The sequence below is a fragment of the Miniopterus natalensis genome, chromosome 12 (genome assembly GCF_054644295.1).
Source record: "Miniopterus natalensis isolate mMinNat1 chromosome 12, mMinNat1.hap1, whole genome shotgun sequence".
Lineage (NCBI taxonomy): Eukaryota > Metazoa > Chordata > Mammalia > Chiroptera > Miniopteridae > Miniopterus > Miniopterus natalensis.
In genome coordinates, this window is record NC_142092.1 from 20,408,725 (window position 1) to 20,435,677 (window position 26,953).

The window sequence follows — 26,953 nt, forward strand, 5'->3', positions numbered from 1 at the left end:
TCCAGCAGGCAAGAAAAGAGAGAGTGCTTGGTGCTTAGAGGGCTATGTGACAGATGTTAGGCCTAAAAGTGCCATATTTCATGTCTAACTATAATCCATGGACTAGAACCCAATCATAATGCTCCATCCACTCACAGAGAACACTGGGAAATACAGTTTATCTTGTGCCAAGTAGTAAAAAGAAATGAGTTTTCGTGACTCCATAGCATTATCTCTGCTAAAATGAGAGTTTATAACCAGCTTCCAGTTTTATTAAACTGTGGCTAATGTAAATATCATTTTCTTCCTGAGGATCAATTTCATAAAAAAAAATACTCGAGAAGTGAATTTAAAACAGATATGGAATGTGCAAAATTCATTCTAATTGACAACAGCAAAAGGGCTTATTGTTCAATTGCAGTTCACTGTGTGGATATCTATGTTTTAAGAGAGAGGAAGAAAAAAAAATAGATGTCTTCTGTTTGGAATTTATTAGAATTGTTGATTTGGTCCTATCAACATCAGAATTAATGCAATGCTTCATGAGTGAAACAGATCCTCACATTTACCCTTATTACATGTAATTTATCTCCTTTTTGCCTTCTCTTGCTAAGTCATTCTTATTCATCCATTTATTCATTCATTAAAAAAATTCATTGATCCACTCAGCTACTGATGGGCACTTGAGCTGTTTCCAGATCTTAGCTATTGTAAATTGTGCTGCTATGAACACTGGGGTACATATGTTCTTTCTGATTAGTGTTTCAAGATTCTTAGGATATATTCCTAGGAGTGGGATCACTGGGTCAAAAGGCAGCTTGATTTTTAATCTTTTGAGTAAATTCCATACTGTTTTCCATAGTGGGGTACACTTATACAATGGAATACTATGCAGCTGTAAAAAAGGAAGGATTTCTTACCCTATGCGACAGCATGGAGGAACCTGGAGATTATGATGCTAAGCAAAGTAAGCCAGTCAAATATCACATGATGTCACTTATAAGTGGAATCGAATGAACATAATAAACAGACGAACAAAATAGGTCCAGAGGCATGGATGCATGGAACAGACTGGCGAATCTCAGAGGGGAGAGGGAGAGGGGAGGTGGGAAGAGATTAACTGAAGAATGACTATATGCATATCTGCATAACCCATGGACACAAACAACAGCGTGGTGAAGGCCTTGGGGGGACAGGGGCACGGACGAAGGGGTTTGGGGGGGAATTGGGGGACATCTATAATACAGTCAACAATAAAAAAATTAATTAATTTTAAAAAACCACATTTTTTGAGATCTAGTTACCAGACATTCTGAGAGAAGTGGAAGGAAAAAGCCAGTCTTTCTGTTGTTGCCACAGGCTTGTGGAATAGACAGACACACTAAGTATAGTAGGAGAAGCGGAATGACAGACAGATGCAGGAAGCTCAAGGACTAGAAGAAGTTACAATTGAAAGTATCATAGAGAGTAAAATGAAGTATTGATGCCTCTGAAAAACAACTGTTAACTGCTGACTATACATGGAGCTATATATTGGTGGAATTTGGGATGGGGTAGTCAAACAGAGAGATTACAGTATTTCTTCTAATGAAGGTTAAATAATTAATAAGATACGATCTATTTCTATGACTGAAATAGAGACCATTAATAAATATAGGAAAACATTCCAACTGACTTATAAATACTGAGCTTCTTCTGAAAATACAACAAATAAAAAGCCAGAGGTCATTGTTGGCTGCAGACTCCTACCATCGGGATATCTTCGTGACATGGCCAGAAAATATGCTAACGGCCCAAATGCTGGGTAAGCCAGTTAGCAAGGTCCCGGGAAGGGGAAAACCAGAACAGCTAAGCTTTATTCAATGTAGGTTTTAATCGTGAAATTCGGGAATTGGGGAGATTTAGTCATTTATTTTTGAGCTCATGGAAAGAAGGGCTTGATAGTGACAGCTCACCCCAGTTAGCAGGCAGGCTCCCCACACAGCTGTGCTGGCCTATTTCAATTAGGATCCTTTAGGACTGACATCACCCCTGGTATGCCAGGCCTAAGCCGCTCATGAGCCAGTACTGCCAATCAAGCCAAAATCCAACCACATGGTATGGTTGTTATGATGTAGACAGAAAATGACATGGACTTGTCTCATTCTGGTAAAAACACAAAGTTTGAAGCCGCCTCTCTAGAAGAAGAAATTCAGTAAAAATGGTAAGATTGTAAAATTTAATTTAGACACATTTTCCTGTGATTATCTCAACACAGTTAACCAGTAGGTTACTCATGATGATTCAAGGAGTGCTCTCACTCAAAAAAAACCAGGCTTTTCATGCTATGAAGAGGTCACTTTCGAGTCACTCTACTCATGACAACACAGAACCAGGAGACTATGCATAATGAGGGAAGGACAGAGTGAAACTTAAATAATTAGATGTGAGAAACTTAGACCTGAAACCTAAAATAGATAAATCTAAAGCAGGGCTGTCACTTGGCCAAAAAAACTGGACTCTACAGCTGAAGTCAGAAAACCCAAAATATGTGGAGAATTAGAGAACCGTGTGAGAGTTGCTTAAGTTCTTTCTTCTCTTAATTTAGTTCATAAACAGTTATGACGCCTGTATATACAAGACACTCTACTAGGTGTTGCAGAAAATGCAGAAATCCACAGGAAACTGTATTTTTCGTGAAATAGTTTTAAATTATAGTTTGATTAAGACATAATAAAGGGGAGAACCAAAATACCAGATCATGTCTCATCCAAACATAAATCCTGTGCTAAATGCACCAATGTAAACTGGGTTAAAAAAAAAAGAGTACTAAGTACAGGGATTAACCACACTTTACTGATTAAAATTATACAGGTTAAATCTCCTTTAACTTTGTTATAAGGATATAAGAATGAACTTTGTGCTGCTCCTAAGTTTGAGTAACAGCCTACTCCATGATACGCTTGAGAACTGCTTTCTGGCTTAGTCCTACATATTGGTAAGGGGAAATCAACATGCATTAACACTCATTGAAATGCACAAATACATTCATTTATTCATTCCCTCACTTTCTCTCAAAAGTCTTCAAAATCCATGTAGCCTTTCAAGGAAGAAAATTCCTGGTGTAACAGGATTCTTTTGTAGTTCACTAGTGACCACTATTGGACATACTTCCCTCAACTTATATAAAGCAATAGCACTGGTTCACATGAAAGTAATAACAGAGGCCAGAAAGTGGTCCTGAACAGACCGAAACACTAAAAACAGGAGCCTGAGAAAACAAAAATGCAGCTGACCGTGTCTAGACAAGAAACTTCACAAAAACATGAAGAAAGTAATGTTAAGAGAAATGCCTCCCTGTGTTTTGCAGATCTATGTAAAAAACACAATCTAGGCAGGATAGTAAACAATAGCTATAGCAAGGTGTGCAAGCACACAGACACACACAGGCACACTCTTACTGGATCAGACCACAGTCTGCTGTAAATAAGGGATTTAACATTCATTCCACAAGCTAATGGTGCTTCTCGCCATCCAAGATAGATGGACTTAGATAATAGTGGGGGAGAGTGCCAGAGTGACTGAAGGGAATGGGCTATTGTGTTTGACTAGTTTCCATGTATAAATTAGTGCAGAGAAGAAAAAGAAATTCAACAGAAAAACACATGTACTTTATTATAATTCCGAGTGTTACTCTTGCAACTCCCACAATAGCAGGCGAAAGAGCTTAAAACCACTTAAAAGAAACAAAAACCAAATGCAAATTTGATTAAATGCCTTTCTGACAAGAAGTGATTTGACTTCAAGTTTGGATGGACACATATGTCAATGGCTGGTCATGGTTTCTGCCACATTCCTTTCGAGCTAAACAATTGGGACAAAAAAAGAGAATGAAAAAAGGAAGCAGGGTGGGAAGACGTGAAAAGTTGGGTTATGTGGCTTAATTTGACTTGAATATCAGGATGAAAACCTCTTGATCAGGAGTGCTGTCTATTGTGTCCAGAATGAAAACGAAGTCTATGATGTATGAGCTTTGCATGACAATGTGGGTGGTCACCTAAACGAGATACAATAGATACAGGGGCCACATTTTCTCAGAATAATGCTCCAAAGGAAAAGGGCTTTGGCGAACCACATTTGATATTTGTACACACTCACCAACCAAGCCATGAGACAGATGATTTGGCTGTCAGTGTGATATGAAGGCTGTTTTGAAGTAGAAACTGGCCTGCCACTAAACAAAGTATTTCCCAACTAAGTTAAAGGGATCTTTCAAAATTGCTTAAATTAATTCTACACGTAGACAGACTCTTGTAATGTATTAAAAAACTATAGAAAAAAACAGGGCAACCAGTTCAATTTCTCTATCCAGATTGAAGGTTGAGTTGACAATGTCACACTTCTAAGTCAACTACTGGTCAGGCTGAAGGTCACTTTCTCTTAGGCCCGTTATTTAATTTTAGCTACAAAGCTGAAGAAGGCAGTTAATGAGCAAGTGTAACAACTGCCTATAATATTGTACACATCTTTAATGGCCAAGATGATGCAAAAAGCCTAAATTTCTCAAACAAAGTCTACAGACCAACCTAATCGCAGTACAAAGCAAACAAGTTATCTTCTATTATGTGTTTCATTTGGAGGCTCTAATATAAGCTGATTTTCTTATCTGTAAAATGGGTTTAAAAACGTCTTATTTGCAAGGTTACTGTGCGGATGCTTTGTAATGCTTTCCAAACAACAGGCCTAGTGTTTGGCCCTCTCAGACGTACAGTGCATGGCAGATATTATTAATGCTGTTATCACTCTGCACAAGGGTGTATCTTGGCACTCGCCAGTTCTCTTTCATTTCTAGCATAACTCTCAGAATTCCTGTTCATTTAAATACAGGTATGAAACAAACCTGGGTTTGATTTCATTTTACCCTCAATACAATTACTGTAATTTAAACAAAATGTGTCTTATGTTTTAAATCTTAAATAAGTCTCATTATGTGCTCAAATACATAGGTCTCATTATGTGCACATATGAATAGTCAAGATATCAAAGAGGGATATAATGCATTTACCAAGTGCGTAGCAAAACAATCTACTCCTGAATGGGAAAGTTTTTCCAAAGTAAAATGAGATCATACTTCATATGGAAGATACCAAAAAAGTAATGTGTACTGGTAATTTGCTTTATGATGTAATTAGATGGGAACATAATGCGCACTTTTTAAAAATCACAAAGAAAAAAAGACGAGGCAACCTAATGGTGTGTATATAAGTAACACGTCCCATATGGAAAAAATGAGACACCTTTCATAAACTGCTCGCTTCAATAGTCATAAAGCACACCTAGACATTCTGCTTTTTATATTCCTCCGAACGGCTAAAACTTACAGTCCATTCATGCTTAAAATTCAGTTTGCCTTTAAATTTCCAAGAAAACTCAAAAATACATTTCTATATTTACAGCATTTGCAACGTAGCATTATGATTTCTTGGCTACAACGATGCAAATAAGCGGGAATGTATAAAACAGTTAATCACTGCCTGATTACCCTATCTGATGAATCTTCAATTTGTACCAAATGGCTTACTTCCCTTCTTCATAATTATAGTGCAGATCAAATTTGTCAGAGTGTAATCAGAACAAAACATTCCTTCGCCATCGACGAATCCATGCAACCTATATATTCGTTGCATTTTTACCTGGCTCCCTTCTTGCCTGGTTGCCTCCTGAGGAAGTGCCGGCATGCCTTAAATGTGACAGGGAGAGCTACAGTCACGTTTGTTTGGAATCAGTGTGTGCAAATTTTGGAATCAAACCTTCAGATGAGGTTTACTGAGTTGCCTGCCCAGAACACTCTGGTTTAAAAAATGTGCATTGCTATTAATATTTTGAGTGTAGATTTTTTTTGGACAGTAAATGTTCATTTTCTGCCCATAAAACCAAGTATGAGTCACAATGGAACATTTACTTTGAGTCAAAAATGCAGTGTGTGCTGATGGTCAGGAGCAGAGCATCTTATCACTGTGACTATGGAAAGCAGCCGTAAAGAAAGTCAGCATTTTCTTCGTCTTCAAAAGCAGATCTGAGATCAAAGACCATAATCCTCAATTCATAAATACCAGCATTAACTTGTATCCATAGATGACTTGCAGTAATTATGAGCTATAATCTGGGTTGGCTGCAAAGAGGCTCTCATTCCCTCTTTTACCTGGTTCCGTAGCACATGTTCACAGAGGGAAAAGAATTCTTAAAAGGCAGCGGGGGGGAAAGCCCCTCGCAGCCCATCCTTCAAAAAATTCCAGGAACACCACAGTGAGTGAGTTTGATTTGAGGACGCCTGTCACCCAAATTCCAAGTGTACACACCACCGTTTATACAGTCTCCAGCTCGCAAGCTCTGTGCAGTCATTCCCAAAGTGCATGCCCCGATATTATTATGTACCTCTAACTAATCCCACAAAGTCTGGCAGACTTCATTTTGCTTGGGAAGCTGGGGTTCAAGTTCTGAAAGAATTTTTAAAATCACGTAGATTATTGTACCTGGCGTTTGAAGATAAAGACACCCCACCCCCCCCACACACACACATCCACGGCACCCCAACAGCACCCAGACTAGATGGCAATAGCAACGTATAGAAAGGAAAAGGCATTTACCAGCAGCAGGAGAGCCAGGAAGAGGAGCGGTGTGCCAGGAGTTGCCCGACGGCAGCATTCCATGCTTGGATCCTTGCCGGAATCCGAATCGGACACTGAGTAAGCTGCTAAGTGCTCCTCTGCCTGCTGTCACATCCAGTCCTGGTGCTAACACTCCAGCCCTGCCTATCAGCTTCCATCAGCCCCGCTCACATTTCCTGACTAGGGGTGGGTGGGTAGGTGGATGGGTGGGGGGTAAGCTGAATGGAATCTCTCTCGGAGCAGGCAGCCAGCCAATCAGGCTCCTGCTAATCAGACATGCTGAATAACAAAGCCAGGGGGACAGAGAAAGTGTAACAGTGCGAGCAAAAAAAAAAAAAAAAAAAGAAAAAAAGAAAAAAAAGAAAGGAGAGCCGAGCGCGCAGCTGAGCCAGAAGCCAAATGCAAAAGATGCAGAATTGCAAACGAGGAAGCCAAGCCCTGCGCTACTAACTAACCTGGTTAGTTCTTTGTGAGATACATTTCTCTTTGCCACTTGCTTGCGCTGATGCCTGCTGCTTTGTAAAGTACAGTAGCTCCCTGTGACTCCGTATTGTTCCATTCAGGAGAGAAACTTAATCCCTGTCAATATATAACATATGCCATAAAGGGAAAGAGTCATAGACAAAACCTGACTCAATGTGCCCTTTAAATGTGTCTGTGCGACTGCTTTATTCTTCTTCCATAAAGTTGCTCTTTATTTTCCCCCTTGACTTGGAGAAGGGAGACTGTAAAAATTTTCTAAAGTTACTCACTAAACCTAAATAGTGGCAGAAGTTACTTTGTGTATTAATGACTTGATCTGGAGGAAAAGGAAGTTGATTCTTCGTAAAGTGACAATTTAAAAAACACCCGAGGTTTACTAAGGCGAAAGGCACAATTAGAAATTTAGATCCACTAGTTTAAAAGGAAGCCCTTCACAAAGACGGGGGATGAGTGGCACTGAAATCTGAGGTTGAGAAACAGCCTGCTTTTGACACACGGCCAACTCTCAACTGTCTGCTTTAGGGGGGAGAGAAAGAAAGGATGAATTAAATCCTCAGCTAATCCCAGAGCCTTTTAACCGACAGCCTCAGCCTCCTTCACGCCCGTGCTGGAGCTGCTGCAGAGCAGCGAAGGCTGAAGGAGTCTACCTCCCTTCCCCTTCCCCTTCCCCTTCCCTCTCGCAGGGGCTGAGATGACCTCCCAGGCCCGGCCCTGGAGGGCTGCTGAGGAGCAGTGAAGTGATGACAAGGCCAAGAGAAGGTCACGGAGCTTCTGAGTCCGGTTAATCCACCAGCAAGCAAGATTTCGACTCTACCACAGGAGGATTTTTGTTACAGTTTTAGAAAAGTGTCAAGTGTCCAACAAGTACGTCTCTCTCCTTATCAGCGAAGGAAATCACTGGGCTTTTGAAAGAATGAAATAGCAAACCTGGCCTTACATTCCCATAGGTGTCTCACCAGGAAGTTTTCCCTTTGCCGATCTCCTGATAGCCAAGAAATAGATATGATGGAGGTAGGAGACACTTATAATTAATGTTCTTTCCTTTCATTAATTAAAAAAAAAATACCGACAAGAGGTATGAAACACACAGATATGGAAAACCTGATGAAGCTGTGACAGGCATGTGAATACAGGCAGGTCTGTCTATATTCATAGCTGCCATGCAGCTTTTCAAACTGGTGAGGGAAAGCAGGTTGTTTAACTTCAGGTTACCTGCTTCCAACGGTATGTCAATTCAAGACAGAAGAGCTTTAATATTCCCATTTTTAACCTGTGAGGAAAGTGAAGGGCATACAAGGATCCACCTTTCCCCCACCCAGCAAAGCGGGTAGTGCGAATCCCTAACACAGAGGCCCTGTTCTTTAAGTGTGCTTTCCTTTCTCACAAAGACTCGCTTCACAGATCTCTCAAGAACCAGCTGATGCTCACAAGCTGGAGAGTATTCGCGAGTAACTGTAAAAATAGTTGACTGGTGTTATCTGAAATTGTTATCATTAAAGAAATGGATTGATTGAAATAAACTTTCATTTATGAAGCTATGTTCTCTCTCTCTCTCCTTTACACATGTAAGCTTTCTGTTGCGGGTTTTTTTTTCCTTCTATCGGAGTTACCAGCTAAAGAGTTCCAGCAAGTTCTGTAAAGAAATGGGATATTTTATCTAGCACCGCTTTCTCCATAAACTTCACTCGTTAGGCAGGTCAAAGGGAAGAAGAGATGATGGAGAACGGATAATAGCAACATAGTAATTAGTATAGTATGGTAAGAGAGTGACTGTAGTCACTTGCAGGCTTGTCTAGATTCTTTCTTGCTTTGGAAACAATTGTCTCAATGGTGGAGCCAGAGATTTCTGCATTGGAGCTTTGATGGACATGTCAGTATACAGCAAGACGATCACCTCAACAGTCACTGGATAGTAGCATATTTTTAAGTCAATCTCTAAGTCATTTGTTGAATGCCTGGAGGATGTCCACTGCAGTGTCTCATGCTTCTGGTCCCTATGCTCTAGCATCTCCTTTCCTGTTGGAGATGCCCCAAGAAATGAGGAAAAGCAATTGCACAGTGAAGCACTGGACACGGGAGGGCAAACTCCAAGCATACTGTAACTTCAGAAACAGGTGGACAAAATCAGTTTGGGTTAGGGTGACTGAGGTAGATTTGTGGGATGAGCTAATTTTGATAACTAGCAAAGTTCATATGGTATCTTTAAAGTTTACCAAATTATTTCATGCCACAATCTCATTTGACCTTTATGACTTCTCTGTGAAACTGGCTAAGTAACTCACCCCATTTTATTTATGTGAAAACTGAGGCTCAGGGAACTGAAGTGACTTGCCTCAGGCCCACTGGCTAGAAATGGCTTTTGGACAAGGTCTTCTGACTTTGACTCTCTCTCATCTCATATATACACACACACATATATTTCTATATTTCTATGTATATATGTGGGTATACACATACACACATTTTCTGATATTGGTAGTGGTATCATAGCGGTTGGAGGGGGATGTTTACAGTAAAAGCAAAGGAGCAGGAGGCAGGCTACCCAGGATTTACTATGGGTACATGCTACCTGACAGTGGAAAGTATCTTATATTAGCGTATAGCTTCTCTGTCTTCTATCTTCGTCATTTCTAAAACCTCTATCAGTGCCAAGGAAAAATAACATCCAACCCTAGGTAATCGAGATCCATACTAACGGCAGCCTGGGAAAGGCCTCTTATGGCATCTGAGCAGGGCGTTGGCTGAGTTCCTTTTTTCCTCTTCAGGTATCTAAATTAAAGCCGTCTGCCAGTGTCTGAGCAGCAGCAGCAGCAGCAGCAGCCCTGGCTGCTGTAATACTGGTTACCGGCTCCCTGCACAATATATTAGGTGAAATGAAAGCAGAAGCAAGAGTGTCAGGCCTGTCTGAAGCATCATTCCAAATGGTATGGATTTAACAATACTTAATTTAAAAAACACCAGCTTGGACAGGAGCAAGCTGTTAACATTCAGTGTGCTTTATGGCAGGAAAGAGTGAGCTAAACTCTCGGAATTTCTCTCCCTGGGGAGAGTACGTTACAGTGTTCACGCTGAAGCCACCTGTCTCGTCCTGAGGTTGGGCCTTCTCACTGGCCCGCCAGTTGCAGTAACTGGGGTTGAGAGGGCAGAGGGTCTTCTGGAAAGAACTCAGCGGTGGGGAGCACTGACGAGCTGGACAGAGCCTCATCTCCCCTCCTGAAAGGGGTGGTTATGGTGGCGCCTGAGCCTCACTGTCCTCATGGGCATGCGTGGAAGCTGTGTCATTTCCCTGCCTAATTCTGAAAATTAAAGGGGGAGAAATGGTGTGAGACTGAATAAGATAAAACTATAGGAAGCCGACTGCTAGTCTCAGGGACAGAGCTGGAATTTGAGCAGGTGTCTGTAGCTCTCCAATTCACCTAATACCTACTTAACACACAAGCAATTGGAGTGTTGGCTAAAATTTTCAAAGCATCTTTCACACAGAACCTAATGTTATATGAGCAGAAACTCTATAAGGTAGAGAGTAATTATTATCCTCAACTCACTGATGAGAAAACTAGTGCGCTTTTATAATAAGTGGGTTCATCAAAGGTACTTACTAACAGGTGAAAAATTGGAGCTATATCTAAGGTGGTTTGACTTCCCCTGGACAACTCTCTAAGAAGTTGATGAAAATAGCTACATTGATTGAGTCTCTCACATACCATGCACTGTTCTAAAGACACTATGTTTATTATTTCTTTTAATTCTCACAACCACCCTATAAAGTAGATATAGTTATTAGCTTCATCCCAACCAGTGCCTTCCTGAAACACAGAGGCCAGAAACCCAGAAACTACATTTCCCAGACTCCCTTGCAGCTAGGGTACTGGATGTAATTTAGATTTGGCCACTTAGAACCACTTCCACAAGATTTGGAAGGTGGAAGTGAGGCAGAGACCGCACTTTGCTCTTTGGCTTGTAAAAATGACTACAGAGCAATGTGGTTTGTCTGCAGCCATGCTAGCCAGTCACCACCTTTGTAGGTGTCAAGAGGCAGGCTTGGGGCATGCAGTTCTAGATGGATCAAAGAATGTGGGCATGCTTTCTGAAGCCTTACATTTCCATTCAGCAGGTGACTTCCTGGTCATGAAAGAGGCAACAGCTCCTGTGGTGATCTGTTGCTGTAAAATAGCATGGGGGTCTTGAGAAAACTCAAACTAGAGACTTTTTCCAATTTCCTGTTAGTTACTTAATACCCCCAAATAGAACACTTTATGCTTAGATTAGCAAGGATAAATTCTGTTCTCTGGAACAGAATCCTTGACTGATATATCCCCTTTAACAGAGGAGAAAACTGAGGCCCAGAGAATTAAATAACTTGCCTATGATCATATCCCCAGAGAGGGGAAAGGCCAAGGTCTGGAACCTGGGCCATCTGTGTTCCTAACAACTAAGCAACACTGTCTCCTTGTAGAGTAAAGGGCCATAGGAATTTCAAGAAGGGAGAGGTCATTGCCAGTTTGAGGACTTGGTGAAGAGTACCCAAATGGAAGAAGTAGACACTGAGAAAGACCTTGAGGTAGACAGTCTTTTAGGAGATGAAAAGAAAGGGGGAAAGGCTTTGCAGGTGAGGAGAACAGAGAAAGCAGAGAAGGTAGGAAAATGTGAGACCCAGAATTTTACTTAGCCTGACCCACACTATTTCAGGCTGTTTAAAGGGGAAAAAAACATATTTTTAAAAATCTTTATCCCACAGTCTCCCTTTCCCTACAAAGCGTCTAGCACTGCATGTTCCACATGGAAGGAACACAACACATTTTAAAATTTGATTTGATTCATCTCTAGCTGCCCAAAGCACTCAGAGCCTCAGCTCACATTTTTTTACTATTGTCTGCAATGCCAATTCAGGGCGTCTCACACTGTAGGTACTTGGTTTGAATCTGTGACCCTGCCAGTGGCAGAGAGGAATTCTGAAGACTGCTTGGTGTAGTGCAAAGAACCCAGATTTGGGAGCCACTCAATTCAGATCCTAGCTGTTCCACTGATTACCAGGAAAACTTGAAGGAAACAAATTGCTGAAAGTCTCTGAGCCCAGTTTTTTGTTTGTTTGTAGCTGTTAAGTAATGAGAGTAATGGTTAGCACCACATGGCATTGCGGGCAGTGGGTGAGGGGTTTGGGGTCTAGCTCAGAGCCTGATTCAAACTAAGAGCTCAACAAATCATTACCATGATAGGTGGTGGGTATGGGAGTGTCCACCATACACACCTTTCAACTTTTCTGTGTCCTGAAAATCCTAATAAAATACTGGATAAAATTATTATCATAATTTAGATTCTAATTTTAGGACTTTCTCTCCCCCTGAAAGAAAGAAACAAATAAATAAACTCACAACAGAGCACTGAGCTGCACTGGGAAGACAGAATTATTCACCAGCCCCAAACTGGAGGCCCTTCTCCCGTTTTCTACACTGTGGGGGTTGTGTCAAATGTTAGCAGTTTGCTATTGAATTATATTCAACAAACACTTCTAGAGCACCTACTGTGTGCAAGGCATGATAAGTAGAGAATTCTGGCAACAGATAAACTGCCATTTGTAGCCTTTTTGACATAGAGAGACACCAAGTTAACGGCTGAGGTTTGAATTATGGTTGCAATATTCATATATTAAACCCAAATGTAATATATAAATCCAAGGCCCTTGATTCTTAGTTCAGTACTATTTCCATGACATCATCCTCTACAGATAAAATAATTATACCAGAGCCAGACAATAAGGTGAAGGAGTGTTAACAGATTTATAGACAATACAGAGAGAGTGGGATTAAAATGCAAAAGCCAAATTCCTCAGCTTGGCATTCAAGGACCTCCCTGGTCTGCTTCCAGTCCCAGGATAACAGAAAGTCATGCTCTAACCCAATTAAAATACCTGATATTGCCCCAGGACTCCAAGTCTTCCCACTTCCATATACTTGTTTATCCTGTTCCTTCTGCCCGAAAGGCCCTCCTCCCATGCCTGTCTTGCTAATATCCTTTTTCACCTTTAAACTGTAGCCCTAATGCCTGTTTCTCCACAAAGCCCTGTAGATAATTGACACTGGAGAAATACTTGTGAAATTAACATGTGAGTTAACGAACATATGCTGTGTCTACAGATACGGTAGCAAAAAAAACTCCGAGAAAAGCAGCAGCAAGCAAGAGAATTACACAAGAAACATGGTTTCTGAAAACAAAGGCAAAATGTAAATTAAAATTGAAATAAAATTTGAATTTCAAAATAGCAATTAAACCATGGAAAATCAGAGTTCTCTTTCTCTAAAATAAAATAGATCATTGTGAGCCTGCAATTTTATTCCTGTTATATGCTGGTAATATTTGCTAACACCAACTGGATGAATGGTTTCCCTGTTAAGTTAGAAAGTTTATCTCATATCACAATTATAAATACTGTCCAAAATATTTAAAAAGTCAAATAATGAAATACTGAAAAAGAACCTCTAACAAAAAGTAATTTATAGTATATTGGGGCTTTTTTAGGTTTCATAAAAGGACATGGAGTTTGTGGGTAAAACGATATTTTATCTTTCCTGCTTCAAAATGTGGTGGGCCATTCTTTTAAAAAGACTTTCATGAAGAAATTTTAAAATTGGTAAGTATGGCAAAAGGGAAAAATCCTATACAATAAAAACAAAAAGTATTAAATACAAGTTAATAACAACAAAAACATTACCAATATGCAGTGTTCTGAGGGGAAATATGGGATACAATTGGGAGAAATAGGTAAAAGAATCTACAGTTTTTTTTGGGTTTTTTTACATGTGCATTTCCCAGAAGTTAAAATTCAATATTGGTTTCACAGCACAGAAACTAGTAGTTATAGAAAGTATAGCGTCCCAAGGATAAAGGGAAGAACCCCTGGTCCTTAGATGTGATTAGATGGTCAGGGCCAATCACAAAAGCCTTTGGGAGCAGCTGGATGGGATACAAGTCCTAGCCTTGAGGTGTTTTTCATTTAAGTCCAGCAAGCCAAGTTCGCTGTATCACCTGAGAATATTTCTAGGATGAATACCCATGGAGGTATGTCTGCACTGTGCAAGATAAATAAACAGTAATGTCCAAGGCATGTGACTTTGATGGTTTTCTCATGGTCTTCTTTAGAGAGGTATATCTTTGTCCCAATAGTTGCACGGGCCTACCATCTGGTTTCAGTGTTGGGTTACATATTTTCCCTTTTCACTTCCCCATCTCTCCCTCCATGCCCCTCAGTTTTCTACCCCTTGCAGTGAGAGAGAAATGGTCTTGTCAGCCTCAGAATGGCCTTGTACATAGAATGTTTACTATAACCATACGCATTTAGTTTTGCTCTCAACAGCTTGGTTTTTAAATCCATGCCTGCGTGTTAAGGGGGAAGAGTTTAAATGGCATATCTGTGGCAGAAACATTAACTATCTCCCAAAAACTATCATTCTTCTTTCACTGTGGTAACAAACATACAGTGCCACCCAGAAGAGAGACATTTTCTAGCCTCTCTTGCAGCTACATGTGACCATGTGACAAAGTTATTCTTAAGAAGATTTAAGTGAAGCTATAGGTGCAATTCCAAGTAATGTCCTTAAAGAAAAGGAGATATCCAGCTTCACTCTTTTCTCCTTGTTGTGGTAGAATGATGACATATAATACGACTAGATTTTCATTCGTATAGGTTCCACTAATAAAATTTCTAATTTAGCTGAAATGATTTTCTCTTCAAGCTATTACAGATGATGTACATGGTGGAGGAGTTGGTGATGTTCTGAGTCACCTGATTTACAGGAAAATGTACTGTTCCTATCTGATTCTGGTTGACTCAGTTACTCAGAGCCTCAAGTTACAAAGCTTGGGTCATGAGGGCATCCTTGCCAACTGGGAGTTAATGAATCAACTACAAGTCATTACTACCATAAAAAAAAAGAAAAAACAAACTACTCAAACGTTAGACTGGAAGTCTCGAGGGCGGTGTCTGTGTCCTGACTATTCATTCCCAACCTTTGGCATGGCCACCTGGCACATAACATTTGTTGAAAGTATGAATTTAAAAAGCATAAGCTTGATTCCCTCAAATATTAAACATAGAATTACCATATGATCCCGCAAGTCCCCTTCCGGATATATACCAAAAGAAATGGAAACAGAAACTCGGACAGATATTTGGACACCCCTGTTCACAGTAGCATTATTCACAGTAACCAAAAGGTAGAAGCAACCCAGGTGTCTGTTGACAGACGAATGGATACATGAAATGTGGTGCCTACACACCATGTCATATTATTCAGCCTTAAAAAGGAGGGAAATTCTGAGACATCCTACAACACTCATGAGCCTTGAAGACATGAACGAATCCACTCATATAAGGTGTCTAGAGCAGTCAAATTCATAGAGACAGAGTAGAATGGTGGTTGCCAGAAGCTGGGGGGAGAGGAGGAATGAAGAATGCATGTTTAATGTGTACAGAGTTTCAGTTGGGGAATTTTTAAAAATTCTGGAGACGGATGGTGGGGATGGTTGCAGAGTAATTTGAATGTCCTTAATGCCACAGCACTGTACACTTAAAATAGTTAAAATGGTAAAATTTTATGTGCTGTATATTTACCATACAAATTTTAAGGAAGGAAAAAAAGAATAAAAAATAACAAATAATTTACCTGTGTAAAAGCAGTCCCAACGAAATCCCCTGATGTGAACTCCTAATCCTTGTGCCAAAAAACTGTGGAACTCAGTATGATAATGGATACGCTGCCATGTGTGATGACTAAATTTCTTACAAGTTAAAAATAAATAAAGCAAGCACAAGCTTTTCCATGTTATGTCAACAGTGCCACCCTCACTCAAAAGGAAAGCAAATATTAGAGAAGTATGTCTCTGGATTAAGTTTTCACATATGTAGATTGGGGTCCTCTCAACTTAAATGTAAATGAGCCTGTGCCCCCAAAGCCTTGGCACTCACCCTTGGCACTTACCTTGCTGCCTGGCATGCTCCTCGAATGCTCCTACTGCTTCTACTCTAACAGCTCCTCACGTCTCATCTTAGGAGATCCTCGGAGAGGACTTCCTCGATCTGTCAATCTAAATTGGCCTTTCCTGTTTGTTTTCAATGCCTTCTTGTACAGAACCTATCATACTTCATAGTTATGAATCATTTGTATTTACATTTATTTGTGTGATAACATATTCAATGTCTCCCTCTCATTAGACTGTGAGCTCTATAAGGGCAGAAGCTATTCCAGTTTTATTAACCTCTGTATCCAATATCTAGCACAGGATCTAGGCACACAGTGTGTGTTCAACAAATATTTGTTGAATGAATAAATATTTGTTGAATGAATGAATGACTTTCTAAATAGAAGTTTTCAAAGACATTGGCTACAGTCAATTTCTTAAGCTGGGTAATGGATAACATAGTCATTTCATTATTTTTAAAATACTTCATACACATACATACACATATACATGATTTATGTTATGTACACCTTGAATACAGACCTTATATATATGCATATATATTTATAAATAACATTTATCTTTATTTCCCAACTGTTAATCAATGGACCGAGGAAGTCCAATGTTATTTCTTCCTGTCCTTTCCTGCCTGCTTCCTCAAAGACCGTCACTGGTTCAGCACCTTGTTCTATTTCTCCCTCCTCTCACTCCAAAGGACCATGTTAGGCAGGTAAAGACAAGTAGTTTATTGCCTTGCACGTAAATGTATTTTCATTTCTTCTTTAAATTTTATTCTGAGATACCAGTTTAATAATGAAAGGAGTTGGGTAGATTAAATAAAAATGCAAGGGAAATTCATCTATATCTACTTCACGTAAGAACAAAAGTGATGTACTTAACCTGTCTCTATGTAATGATTTAAGAACCATAATGGTATAATTTGCTTACCAAAGTAAAGAGAAAGAGATGATGCACATGAAATATTTTTATCAACAATAACATATTTGGATATATGTTAAACTCTGATACATAATAAAATTTGATACAGATACTTATTTGTCTGTCCAGGCATGTGTTCTGTTTCTTAATGAAGATTTATATTGCTTATTCTTTAATTGTGCAACTTTCTTGGATTCACAATATTCTCTTTGAAGATGAGGGGTAAAAAATAATAATAAAGACTTGTTTTAAAGTTACACTTATTAAAAATTAGATTGAACACATGTATTTAGTTTTCCTTGCAAAATGACAGTGTTTTGAGGTTCTTACATGGCCAGTGTTACCGCAGGCCGATACGAAGCTTTGATGAACCACCAGGAAAAGGAATCTGTGGTACCATTTGCATCAAGATTCTATAGTTATTTTCTCTTCCTTTGGAGGGGTGATTTCCAGTGAAATGTGAATTTTCTCATCACACACTGTGCGCGCGCAACAGAATCGGTTTGTTGGGTGGACTTCGAAAGTGTTAGCTTGAAGACTTCTTGTGGATTATCCAATGTCGTCTTTTCGTGGGTCTGTTCAAGGAACAACTCACTTTTGCAAAGAATGAAATCCATAAAAAGAAGCTGGGGGCAGTGATAGTACCCCAGTGTAAAGACCTGTATGTACACCTAGTAAAATTTGGAAATTGAATTCACTCTGCTTCAGATTTCACTTTCCCCCCTATTAAATCAGAGTACGACACAGGCATCACGAAATCTGCCATAAATAATTCTTCACAACCGTCTGCTCCACTTGGAGTGCCCTGGACTCTGTCCAGCCATAAAACCTGGATTTACTTTTACTAGTAAAGAGGATAGTGCCCCCATGGTTAGGGCTGAAGAAGCTGAAATGGAAAAGGGGCTTGCTGTTCAAGCAGTTACTCTGCACGTGGCATCTCATATAGCAAACAAACAGCGGGTTCGCTGTGGAGCCAGGCAAGTCCTTGAAAACCTTGACAAGATTTATAAATAAGATATGGTGTTTATTTATTATTTTAAAAACTTTCCATTGTTCTCTCCTTGGTAATGTAATATGATATATACTTTTGCCAAGAATAGGGTGTGGTTGCTCCACAGCTTAGCCCATCATGAAATGTCATGCTTAAGACTTGAGTCAGAATATCAAAACAATGCAATTCTGGAAGGAGAGTAGCCAACAGTTTTTCCATTTCTGCTAAATTCAACTCTACTCAAGTTGGGAGTATTAGTAGCTTTTGTCATTACTCTGTCTGGTCTTGACACTGAAAATATTATACGTAAATCCTGAATTTTAAACATGCTTGCTTTTCCATTCTGAGTACCCCTTCCTCCCCCCCCCCCCACAGCCTGCCTTCCTCCTACATTCCTTCTATCCCTCTTTCCCTTCCCTGTGTATTTGTCAATTATGGTTGGTTGGTAACATTATCATTGTGGCGGTTAAAATCTAATGGGAAGAATCTCATTTAGGATTGCTCTTTGAAACACCCAGCAATGTAGGCTAATGTGCTCACTTTTAAATAACCTAACGAATCCCACTTGTTAAACGCTCATCTTCACTGTGTTGTTGGAGATTTGGGCACCAATATTAGTAAAATGTGACCTAGTTCAATACTTTTCCAAAGGATCTGACTAACTAAGCTGGTGGGTGGGGGGTTCGCTACTCATGATGGGCCCCTATGGTATATAAGTTCCCTGAATGCAGAGCGTTGGTCTTTCTTGGTTACTTCTATAACTCCAGTATCTAGTGTAGTGCTTGACAGATCTAAGGTACTCAAGAAATATTTACTGAATTAATGAATAAAATAACTAGTGAGATAGGGTACTGAGTACAACAGAGGGCTTAAAAATCAAAAGGTTTAGATCCCTGCCCAGAAACTAGGATCCAGAGCGGTAGATCAAATATGTCTCATAAAACACCCATAAAGTCTGACCATGAAATACACACTGTTTATGATGTATTATTTCCTGGATAACATAATTTGTAATACAAAAAACAAGCATTTTATATTTCACTATAATATAAGCTGCTTGAGAGCAGATACTAGGTTCTCAAATTATATTTGTTGCATGTCTAAATAATGGAAAATCCATGCCTATAGAAGTATTTCCTCAAGCAGATGTGTGGGTCATAGTATAAGGCTTCTACAACTCAGTTACTATGGCCACTTCTAAAAAGAAAGCTAAGATACCAACACTGTCCCTTTTTAAATACTAGAAATAATATTTCCAGTATTTTCTGTAATACTAAAAATCTTTAGTCCTGTGTTATTTCTTGAAGCATAGAAGATCTGTTTGTTTAAAATATATCTGCTCATGGCAGCTAATACTGTTTTTAAAAATATTGTTGATAAGGGAACAAGACTCAGGCTCAGAACTCCTCAGAATGTGCATGGGAATCTTTTTGTCATCAAATCAAAGGGCTGAACTAGATTTGCAAAAGTCTCCTCTGGCTCTAAAATTTTATGACTCTGGCTTAAAAAAAAGAAATCTATCCATGGGGAAGCAGTGTCTTTGTAATTCACTCAGAATTTTCATTGTCATTGGACAGAGACTTCTCACTGATTCAGCATATTCTTGCTCAAATGTTGTTCACAGTGTATTAAGCCTCGATAAAGTCTTTTTCTTCTAATGATGTTCTGGGAATCTTGTGAAACAAGCCACCTAATGAGAACCTAATGAGTTTGGGGATTGGTATCCCAATGAGGAACAACACCAAATATCATGGAAGCTTAGGGCAAAATGAGGTAAAGTTCTCAGGTCTCACATTCACCATTTTGTGAAATGGTTAAAGCATTATTTTTCAACTGTAGGTAGATCTGCTAACAGGTCATAAAATCAATTTAGTGTGTAACAACCAACATTAAAAACAAAAAGAAAATAGTTCACAGTAGAATAGAAAATATTGAGTGTATTTCATCTAAGAAGGATAAATAGTGTTTGACAAAAGTTTTATTTCAGGAGTGCGTGCGTGTGTGTGCGTGTGTTTCAGCGTAGGTGGTACACATGGTAGGTCACCATGAAAAATGTCTTTCTTTCTGTGGGACACATTCAAACAAGTTTGAAAATGAAAACAACCTTTCAAAATCCCTTCAAACGCTGTAAATTACTTCTATGAAATCCTGAAGATCTCATGGGCATCCGACACAACTGCAGAAAAGAGGTAGGGTGTGAATGGAAGGGTTTCCTTCACCAAAGGGACGCAGCACCAAACTCACTCACTGATTCTGATCATCAGAAGCCAGGATTGCTGAGCTCAACCTCTTCCACCTAACGGATTGGATTGGAGACACAGGGACATCATCCCTTGTTCTGACCCTGATGGAGGGTAGGTGTCAGCTACACCTAAGAGTGATTGTGCCTGAGCTAAGACAGAATTTAAAAAAAATATTGAAGCATAATATGCACACAGAAAAGTAAAACTAGGAATTCTTTTCCTGTCCTGAGAGGAAAGGAAAGGCACTGCAGCTTTCTCCAACTCCTCTTTCAACCTTGGCATCCTGTCTAAAGGATTTTTGTCTTATTCCTGCCTTAATTTCTGTCTAAAGGATTTCTCAGAACCCATAGTGGCTTCTGGAGGACAGAGGGGGATATTCTAGAAGTGAAAACACCTTGTATAAAAATTCCTCGTTTCTTCTTGGAGTATGTCTATGAAACCTTTTTCCCCCTGTAATTTGATTTTACTTTAACTGATGAGTCAGTAAGTCCATCTCCTTTTATTTATCAAACCAGTTTTTGTGTTTCTTTTTTGGTGTTTTAAAAACTAAAACCTCAAAGTTAGTTCAATAACTGGACAGTCCACAGCACTCTAACATAATAAGTAATTATGTACATGCATAAAATGCATAGAAAAAGAAACGTTTTTCATAAGGACATGGGATTTAAAGATTCTGAAGTCTGGTAAATGGGAGATAAGATGGTTTCTTTTAAAACAGACACACAAAAATATATGCAATTACTGACTGGCTGGCATATGTCAGGACTGCTCTAAATGCTGCAGGAATGAGTGAGACAAGCAGATAAGATCTCTGATTTTGTGGTGCTTCCTCTAGTAGGGGGAAAGGTGTGGAGAAAGATTAAAAAGATAAATGAACAGGGTAACTTCAGATAGTAGTAAGTGTTATGACAAAGAGAAACAGGAGTGACCTCATGGTGGGGTTGGGGTACACACTGAGATTGGGGTGGTCACTAAGGAGTGACCTTTGAACCAATATCTCAAAAAACAAGAAGAAAGTAACCAGAGTTTCCAGGGAGATTAAAGGAAGTAGGTATTGTCTGTGTCTATGAGTAATTTTTTCCTTTGCTTAATCCCTTCACCTATGTCACCCAGCTGCCCATTGCCCCCCTCCCACCCCACAGCTGTCAGTCTGTTCTCTGTATCTGTGAGTCTGTTTCTATTTTGTTTGTTTATTTTGTTCATTAGATTCTGCATTTAAGTAGAATCATATGGTATTTGTCTGTCTCTGATGGGCTTATTTCACTTGGTATAATAATCTCCAGGTCCATCCATGCTGTTGCAAAAGGTAAGATTACTAGAGGGAAGGGGTGGTGGGGCAGCTAGAAGAGGGTAAAGGGGAGATAAATGGTGACCAAAGGAAACTTGACTGTGGTGAACACACAATACAATATACAGGGGAAGTATTATAAAATTATACACTTGAAACCTATATAATTTTATTAACCAATGTAACCCCAATAAATTTGATAAAAATATTTAAAAATTAAAAAAAGCAAGTAGTCATGAGCACTGGTATTTACTTAGTCATTATTTAAAAATCTCCTAACTTGAAAATAAAATGAAATAGAGATGTATTCACCGAAGAAAAAGAAATCCAGCAAAGTCAAAGTTTGTTTTAAATGGACCCATTAGGTACTAAGGGCAGGGCTTCCAAATACTGTCATATAGGCTGAACGGTGCAGCTTGCAACCTTGAGATACCACGTATTCCCAAATGGAAAATCTGGTGGATCAAGCATTCAGGAGGACCAGTGATAAAGTTTGCAGCAACTTGTTAGCTCAGGATTTCCAATATGGCAGGAAAAGGGTAGGATAGTGGGTTACACAAAACTTGTTAAGCACTAAGGCTACTTTGGTGGACCTTAGCTACAACCTAAGGAATAATTATAGGCTCAAGAATCTCGGAGGACTATGGGAAAACTGAAGACTATTCAGAGGAAGTCAACAAAGATGATTAAGAATTGAATAATGGGGCCTCTGAGGAAAGGTATAGCCAAACTGGAATTACTTAGCTAGGATTATTTATCTTGGTGAGGACACATCCAAGGCGTGGCTTAATAAGGCCTTCAAAAATATGAAAGGTAATGGGGACTCACTGTTCTTTATGACCTCCATGAAGAGAATAAGTTGAAATGGGAGGGCTTTTAGAGATAAGAATTTTTGGATTATAAACTGTCCAAAACAGAGTGAGTTACCTAGTAAGCATTTTCGGTCCCCTTCTTTAAACTTTGAAACACTATTAACTTAAGATCTTTGAACCCCTTCCACATGGATGGATTCAGTGATCCTTGCCAAGTTCAATGTAAAATTTTGTGGGTATATGTATACACATGTACTTTTTTTTTCTGAGAAGAAGACTGGCAACTTTTATTAGGCTGGGTCCATGCCTAAAAATGTTTAAAAATCACTGCTTTTAAGAAACCAATTGTATTCTCAAGTATTTGGATCAGTAGAAGAACACTTTGGTCTGAAGAAGGAGAATGGACTAGATGCCCTTTTAATTTTGCCTAGCATCTTATACGTTACTTAGGAGACTTCGAGACCTGGCTGCTCTAAAGATTAAGAAAATGTATATTAGGAGTTTAATGTTTGGTTATTTAAAAAATTACCTCTAAGTGAAAAATGCATTTGTGAATATATATATGGGCTCTTGTCATAAAACTGGAGGATAAGTGGTACTCCTTGGGAATAGTACCAACTGAAAAAAATGTTTGCAACATATGAGCAAACGGGAGAAAGGTATTCTGTGGAATATTTAAAACATATGGTTTTTGTTTGTATTTCTTCCAAATGTTTGAGAAAAGTGAACAACTTGTACCTGTATACAATCGTGACTATGAATGCACTATTCTTTTTTAACAAAAAATGTATTTATAAGCAAGCAGTAAAACACTGAAAGAAATCATAATGTTAATAAGTAGGAGGCTATCAGGTTCCATATTAAATTCTCTTACCCAAAGCTTACCTTACAAAGAACAGGGATTTTAACTTGATGGATTAAACAGTTTTCAATATAGTATCGATTTCAGAGATCCACAGGAAGTGATATAATAAAAATCCTAATCAATCAGGCATATAGATAATATCCATACACGTCCACCCCTATGAATTGTGCAAATGGGGAAAATTGTAGCATTAGTGAAAGAGGTGAAGGAGAGAATTCTATTTTGTTCTTATGTCCATGACTGAATCAGTAATAAAAGATATAGAAAGTTTATGAAGGCTAAAAACTCATGTGTATCTTTGTGGAGTAAATGTGGTTGATTTTGCATAAATTTGCAAACATTTTTCTTAAGTGCTCATCAGTAATCATCTCATTTTTGTACTCAATAATTCTTTTATAAAACACAATGGAATCTTAAATTCTCATTAGTTCTGGTTCCATTATTAAAAAGGAAGGAGACTAGTACAAACTAGAAGCAGAACTGAGAACCAGAAATAAGGAGAGAGAAAATGGGATTACAGCTACATTCTCTGGGTTCCTGGTCTGTGGCACAAAATGCCAGCCTGAGTTGACAGACTAATAACTTAGAGGGATAAATGCATGTTCTCCTGGCATATTTGGGACATCAGCATCAAATCTTTGGCTTCCATTCTTTTCAGATTTGAAGAATTACATGCAATGAAACAGCGAGTTCAGATACAGTAAATTAGTAACACATGGAGCTGAAAATTTTAAGGTTTCATTTCTGGGGTGGCTAGATAAACAAATATATTTACACAAGAGTTGTTTGAGTCATACAAATTTTGAGCTAGTACTTATCTAAGTGGCAATGGCTTTTCTGAAAGTTGCTCAAATAATGGTTTCAGTAACATAATTCCTCTTTTCTACCCATTCATATCACCCTCACGTAGGCATACAACCTCATTTAGACAGGTAAAGCTGTACTTCATTTCACAGGTGTAAAATCAAATGGAAATTGCAGACATAAAATCAACTCTGAGCTGATGATGAGCTGGGTTAAAAAAAAAAATATATATATATATATACAGGGTGAGGCAAAAGTAGGTTTATAGTTGTGAGTACACTAAACAGAGTTTATTCTTGTACTATTATTTATTAATTGTATTATTTTCCATACAAAAAACTGTAAACCTACTTTTGCTCCACCGTGTGTCTGTGTGTGTGTGTCTGTGTATATATACATATATGTGAAAGTAAAAACAGAGAATATATATACTTATATATTTTTTTTCTCCTTTCTCTCTACACACCCAAAGGTTATTATATGTGGTTTTTTTGCTATAAAAATCAATACACAGTGTGACCTTCATATTGAGACACGCACATGATGGGGGTACTCAAAGCCTTGCCAAAGAATACGCAAACATGATTGTTTTAAGGAGGAGAATTTCCATATTGTCAATCACATTTACTTTTTCCTAAAACTGACCTGTGGCAAATGCACTTGCATTTGTGTGTTCTGATGGCCTCTTATACCAGTTCCCCTTTCTAAAGCATGTTCTTTAACTTCTCAAAAGTACCCCAAACTTACACTGGTGTATTACCCCAGGGCATAAAGCTAATGACCAAACAAAACAATGATTCACAATGTTGGTTTCAGTGAAGTTGCCTTTAATTAAGGCCCCATAAAACCTATACTAGAGTTGTTATCTTTCCCTGTTTTATGTTATTTTCTGTAAAGACACAGTGTGGCTTTAGAAAAGGATATTTTGGTCTATGTAAAGCTACTCTGAATCTAGATGAACTGCAGAATGGGCAATGGGAACGATCATTCCCATTTAACCATTACTGCCTCTTTCATTCTCCAGCTATTGTCATGAATGGATCACTTCAGAGGGCATCCAGCCAGAGCAACACAGAGAGAGTTGGGGAAGGAATATTAAAGGGGTGTCAACTTAATTTATCCAGTTCACAGGAAGCTCTTTATGGTATGTGTATATGCGTGTATCTACGAATGACTAAAAAAATGAATGAATATATATTTAATATATCTTTATTGATTTCAGAGAGAGGAAAGGAGAGGGAGAGAGAGAGAGAGAGAAATATCAATGATGAGAGAGTCATTGATCGAGCCCACAACCCGGGCATGTGCCCTGACTGGGAATCGAACCCCGATCGCCTGGATCCTAGGCCGACGCTCAACCGCTGAGCCACGCCCGGCTGGGCTGAATATATATATAATATGTCTTTTAGAAGTAAAAAGTGATATTGTTTAAATGCTGTACAGTACACCCCCATCTTCATTAAAAATGAAGTCAGACCTTCTCTGACTTATTTTACTGATTAAATTATATGGGAAATATTTTCCATTAATTGAGTTAAATCTGCAGCTACAAAGTGTTTTGTTTTTGTGTTTTTTAAACACCAGTTTCTTTTGAGTTATGACTTATACACATTTTAGATATACAATTATAAGAATTTTGACAAATATATACAGTTGTATAACCACTATGCCAACAAGAGATATAGAATTATTACCATCATTTCATGAAGTTTCCTTGTGTCCCTTTGCAGTTAATCTTTTTATTCCTGAATATACATCCATTGTATCAATGTACTGTAACTTGTTTGTCCATACACTGGCAGATGGGCATTTGGGTTTTTTCCGGTTATTGATGAGTATGAATAAAGCTGCTACAAACATTCCTACACATATAATTGTCTGGATACACATTTTCATTTCTCTTATAAATACCTAGGAATGGGATTACTGGGTTTTATGTTAACTGTGCATTTAATTTAACATAAGCAACTGCCAAACTGTTTTCCGAAGTGGCTGTCCCATTTTGCATTGTTGTTCTCTACATTTTTGTCAGCACTTGGTATTGTCAGTTTTTAAAATCTTAGCCATTCTACTGGGTATGAAGTAATATATCATTACAATTTTAATATGCATTTCCCTAATGACTAACATATTTTCATGTGCCAATTTGATACTTGTATCTATTTTCTGGTGAAGTGTCTCTTTACATCTTTTGTCTTATTTTTAATGAGTTGCTTATTGTCTTATTACTGAGTTGTGAGGGGTCCTTATATATTTTGGATACAAATCGTTTATCAGATATACATTTTGCAATTACAATGTTTTGACAAAAATATATTTAAAACATGGGATGTTGATAGTACCATTTTATCAAAATATATTGTATATTTTGCCAATACAATATTCCAATTTTCCTAAATTAACTATATTCCAATTTTCCTAAATCTTCCTGAATATATTAAGCTAAATGAGGTGTCACTGAGAGAAAGAGCAACAGGTATAATTAATAGACATTTGATAAGTTCTGGTAAAGCAGAAACTGAGAAGATAAATGGCTCTAATGACTGTGTTACAAATCATTTTGCTGGCCAAGCCATTTATATTCCTTGCTTTTAAATGATATAATTGAGTTGTTAGCTGGTAAACTATTAAATATAATTTTTGATGGTTAATCACTAAGTGACTTTTGGCATGTAACTCAGAAGGAGTTCAAAGAATTAAGTTACACTATTTTAAAATGTCTTCTCTTAACCCACAAATTCATTTCTTTTATGCAATCACCATTTTTTAGCACTTACATGAATAAATGTGAAAATTAGAAGTAGGATTTATGAGAGTAACCCTGTCTCATTCTGGCAATAAATAATGTTTATCCATGATAGATGGACTACTTGGGGAAAAAAGCCCCCTATATTTTAGAGAAGTATTTTCAGTAAAGTGTGTTACTTATAAAAATTTGTATTATTTG

At 38.4% G+C, this 26,953-nt stretch overlaps 1 protein-coding gene across 2 annotated transcripts in view; it reads right to left on the minus strand.

Annotated features, from left to right (window-relative positions):
• ADAMTSL1 (ADAMTS like 1) overlaps nucleotides 1–26,953 on the minus strand; it is an 821,320-nt gene that overhangs the window by 360,996 nt on the left and 433,371 nt on the right. Inside the window, exon 1 of one of the 2 annotated variants that reach the window (XM_087822641.1) lies at nucleotides 6,606–6,962. The exons of the other annotated variant lie outside the window; for it this stretch is intronic. Coding sequence (XP_087678767.1) covers nucleotides 6,606–6,668 — 63 coding nt within the window. The 5' untranslated portion in view covers nucleotides 6,669–6,962. Of the gene's footprint in view, nucleotides 1–6,605; nucleotides 6,963–26,953 lie in introns of those variants that run through there. 2 annotated transcript variants of the gene reach the window in all.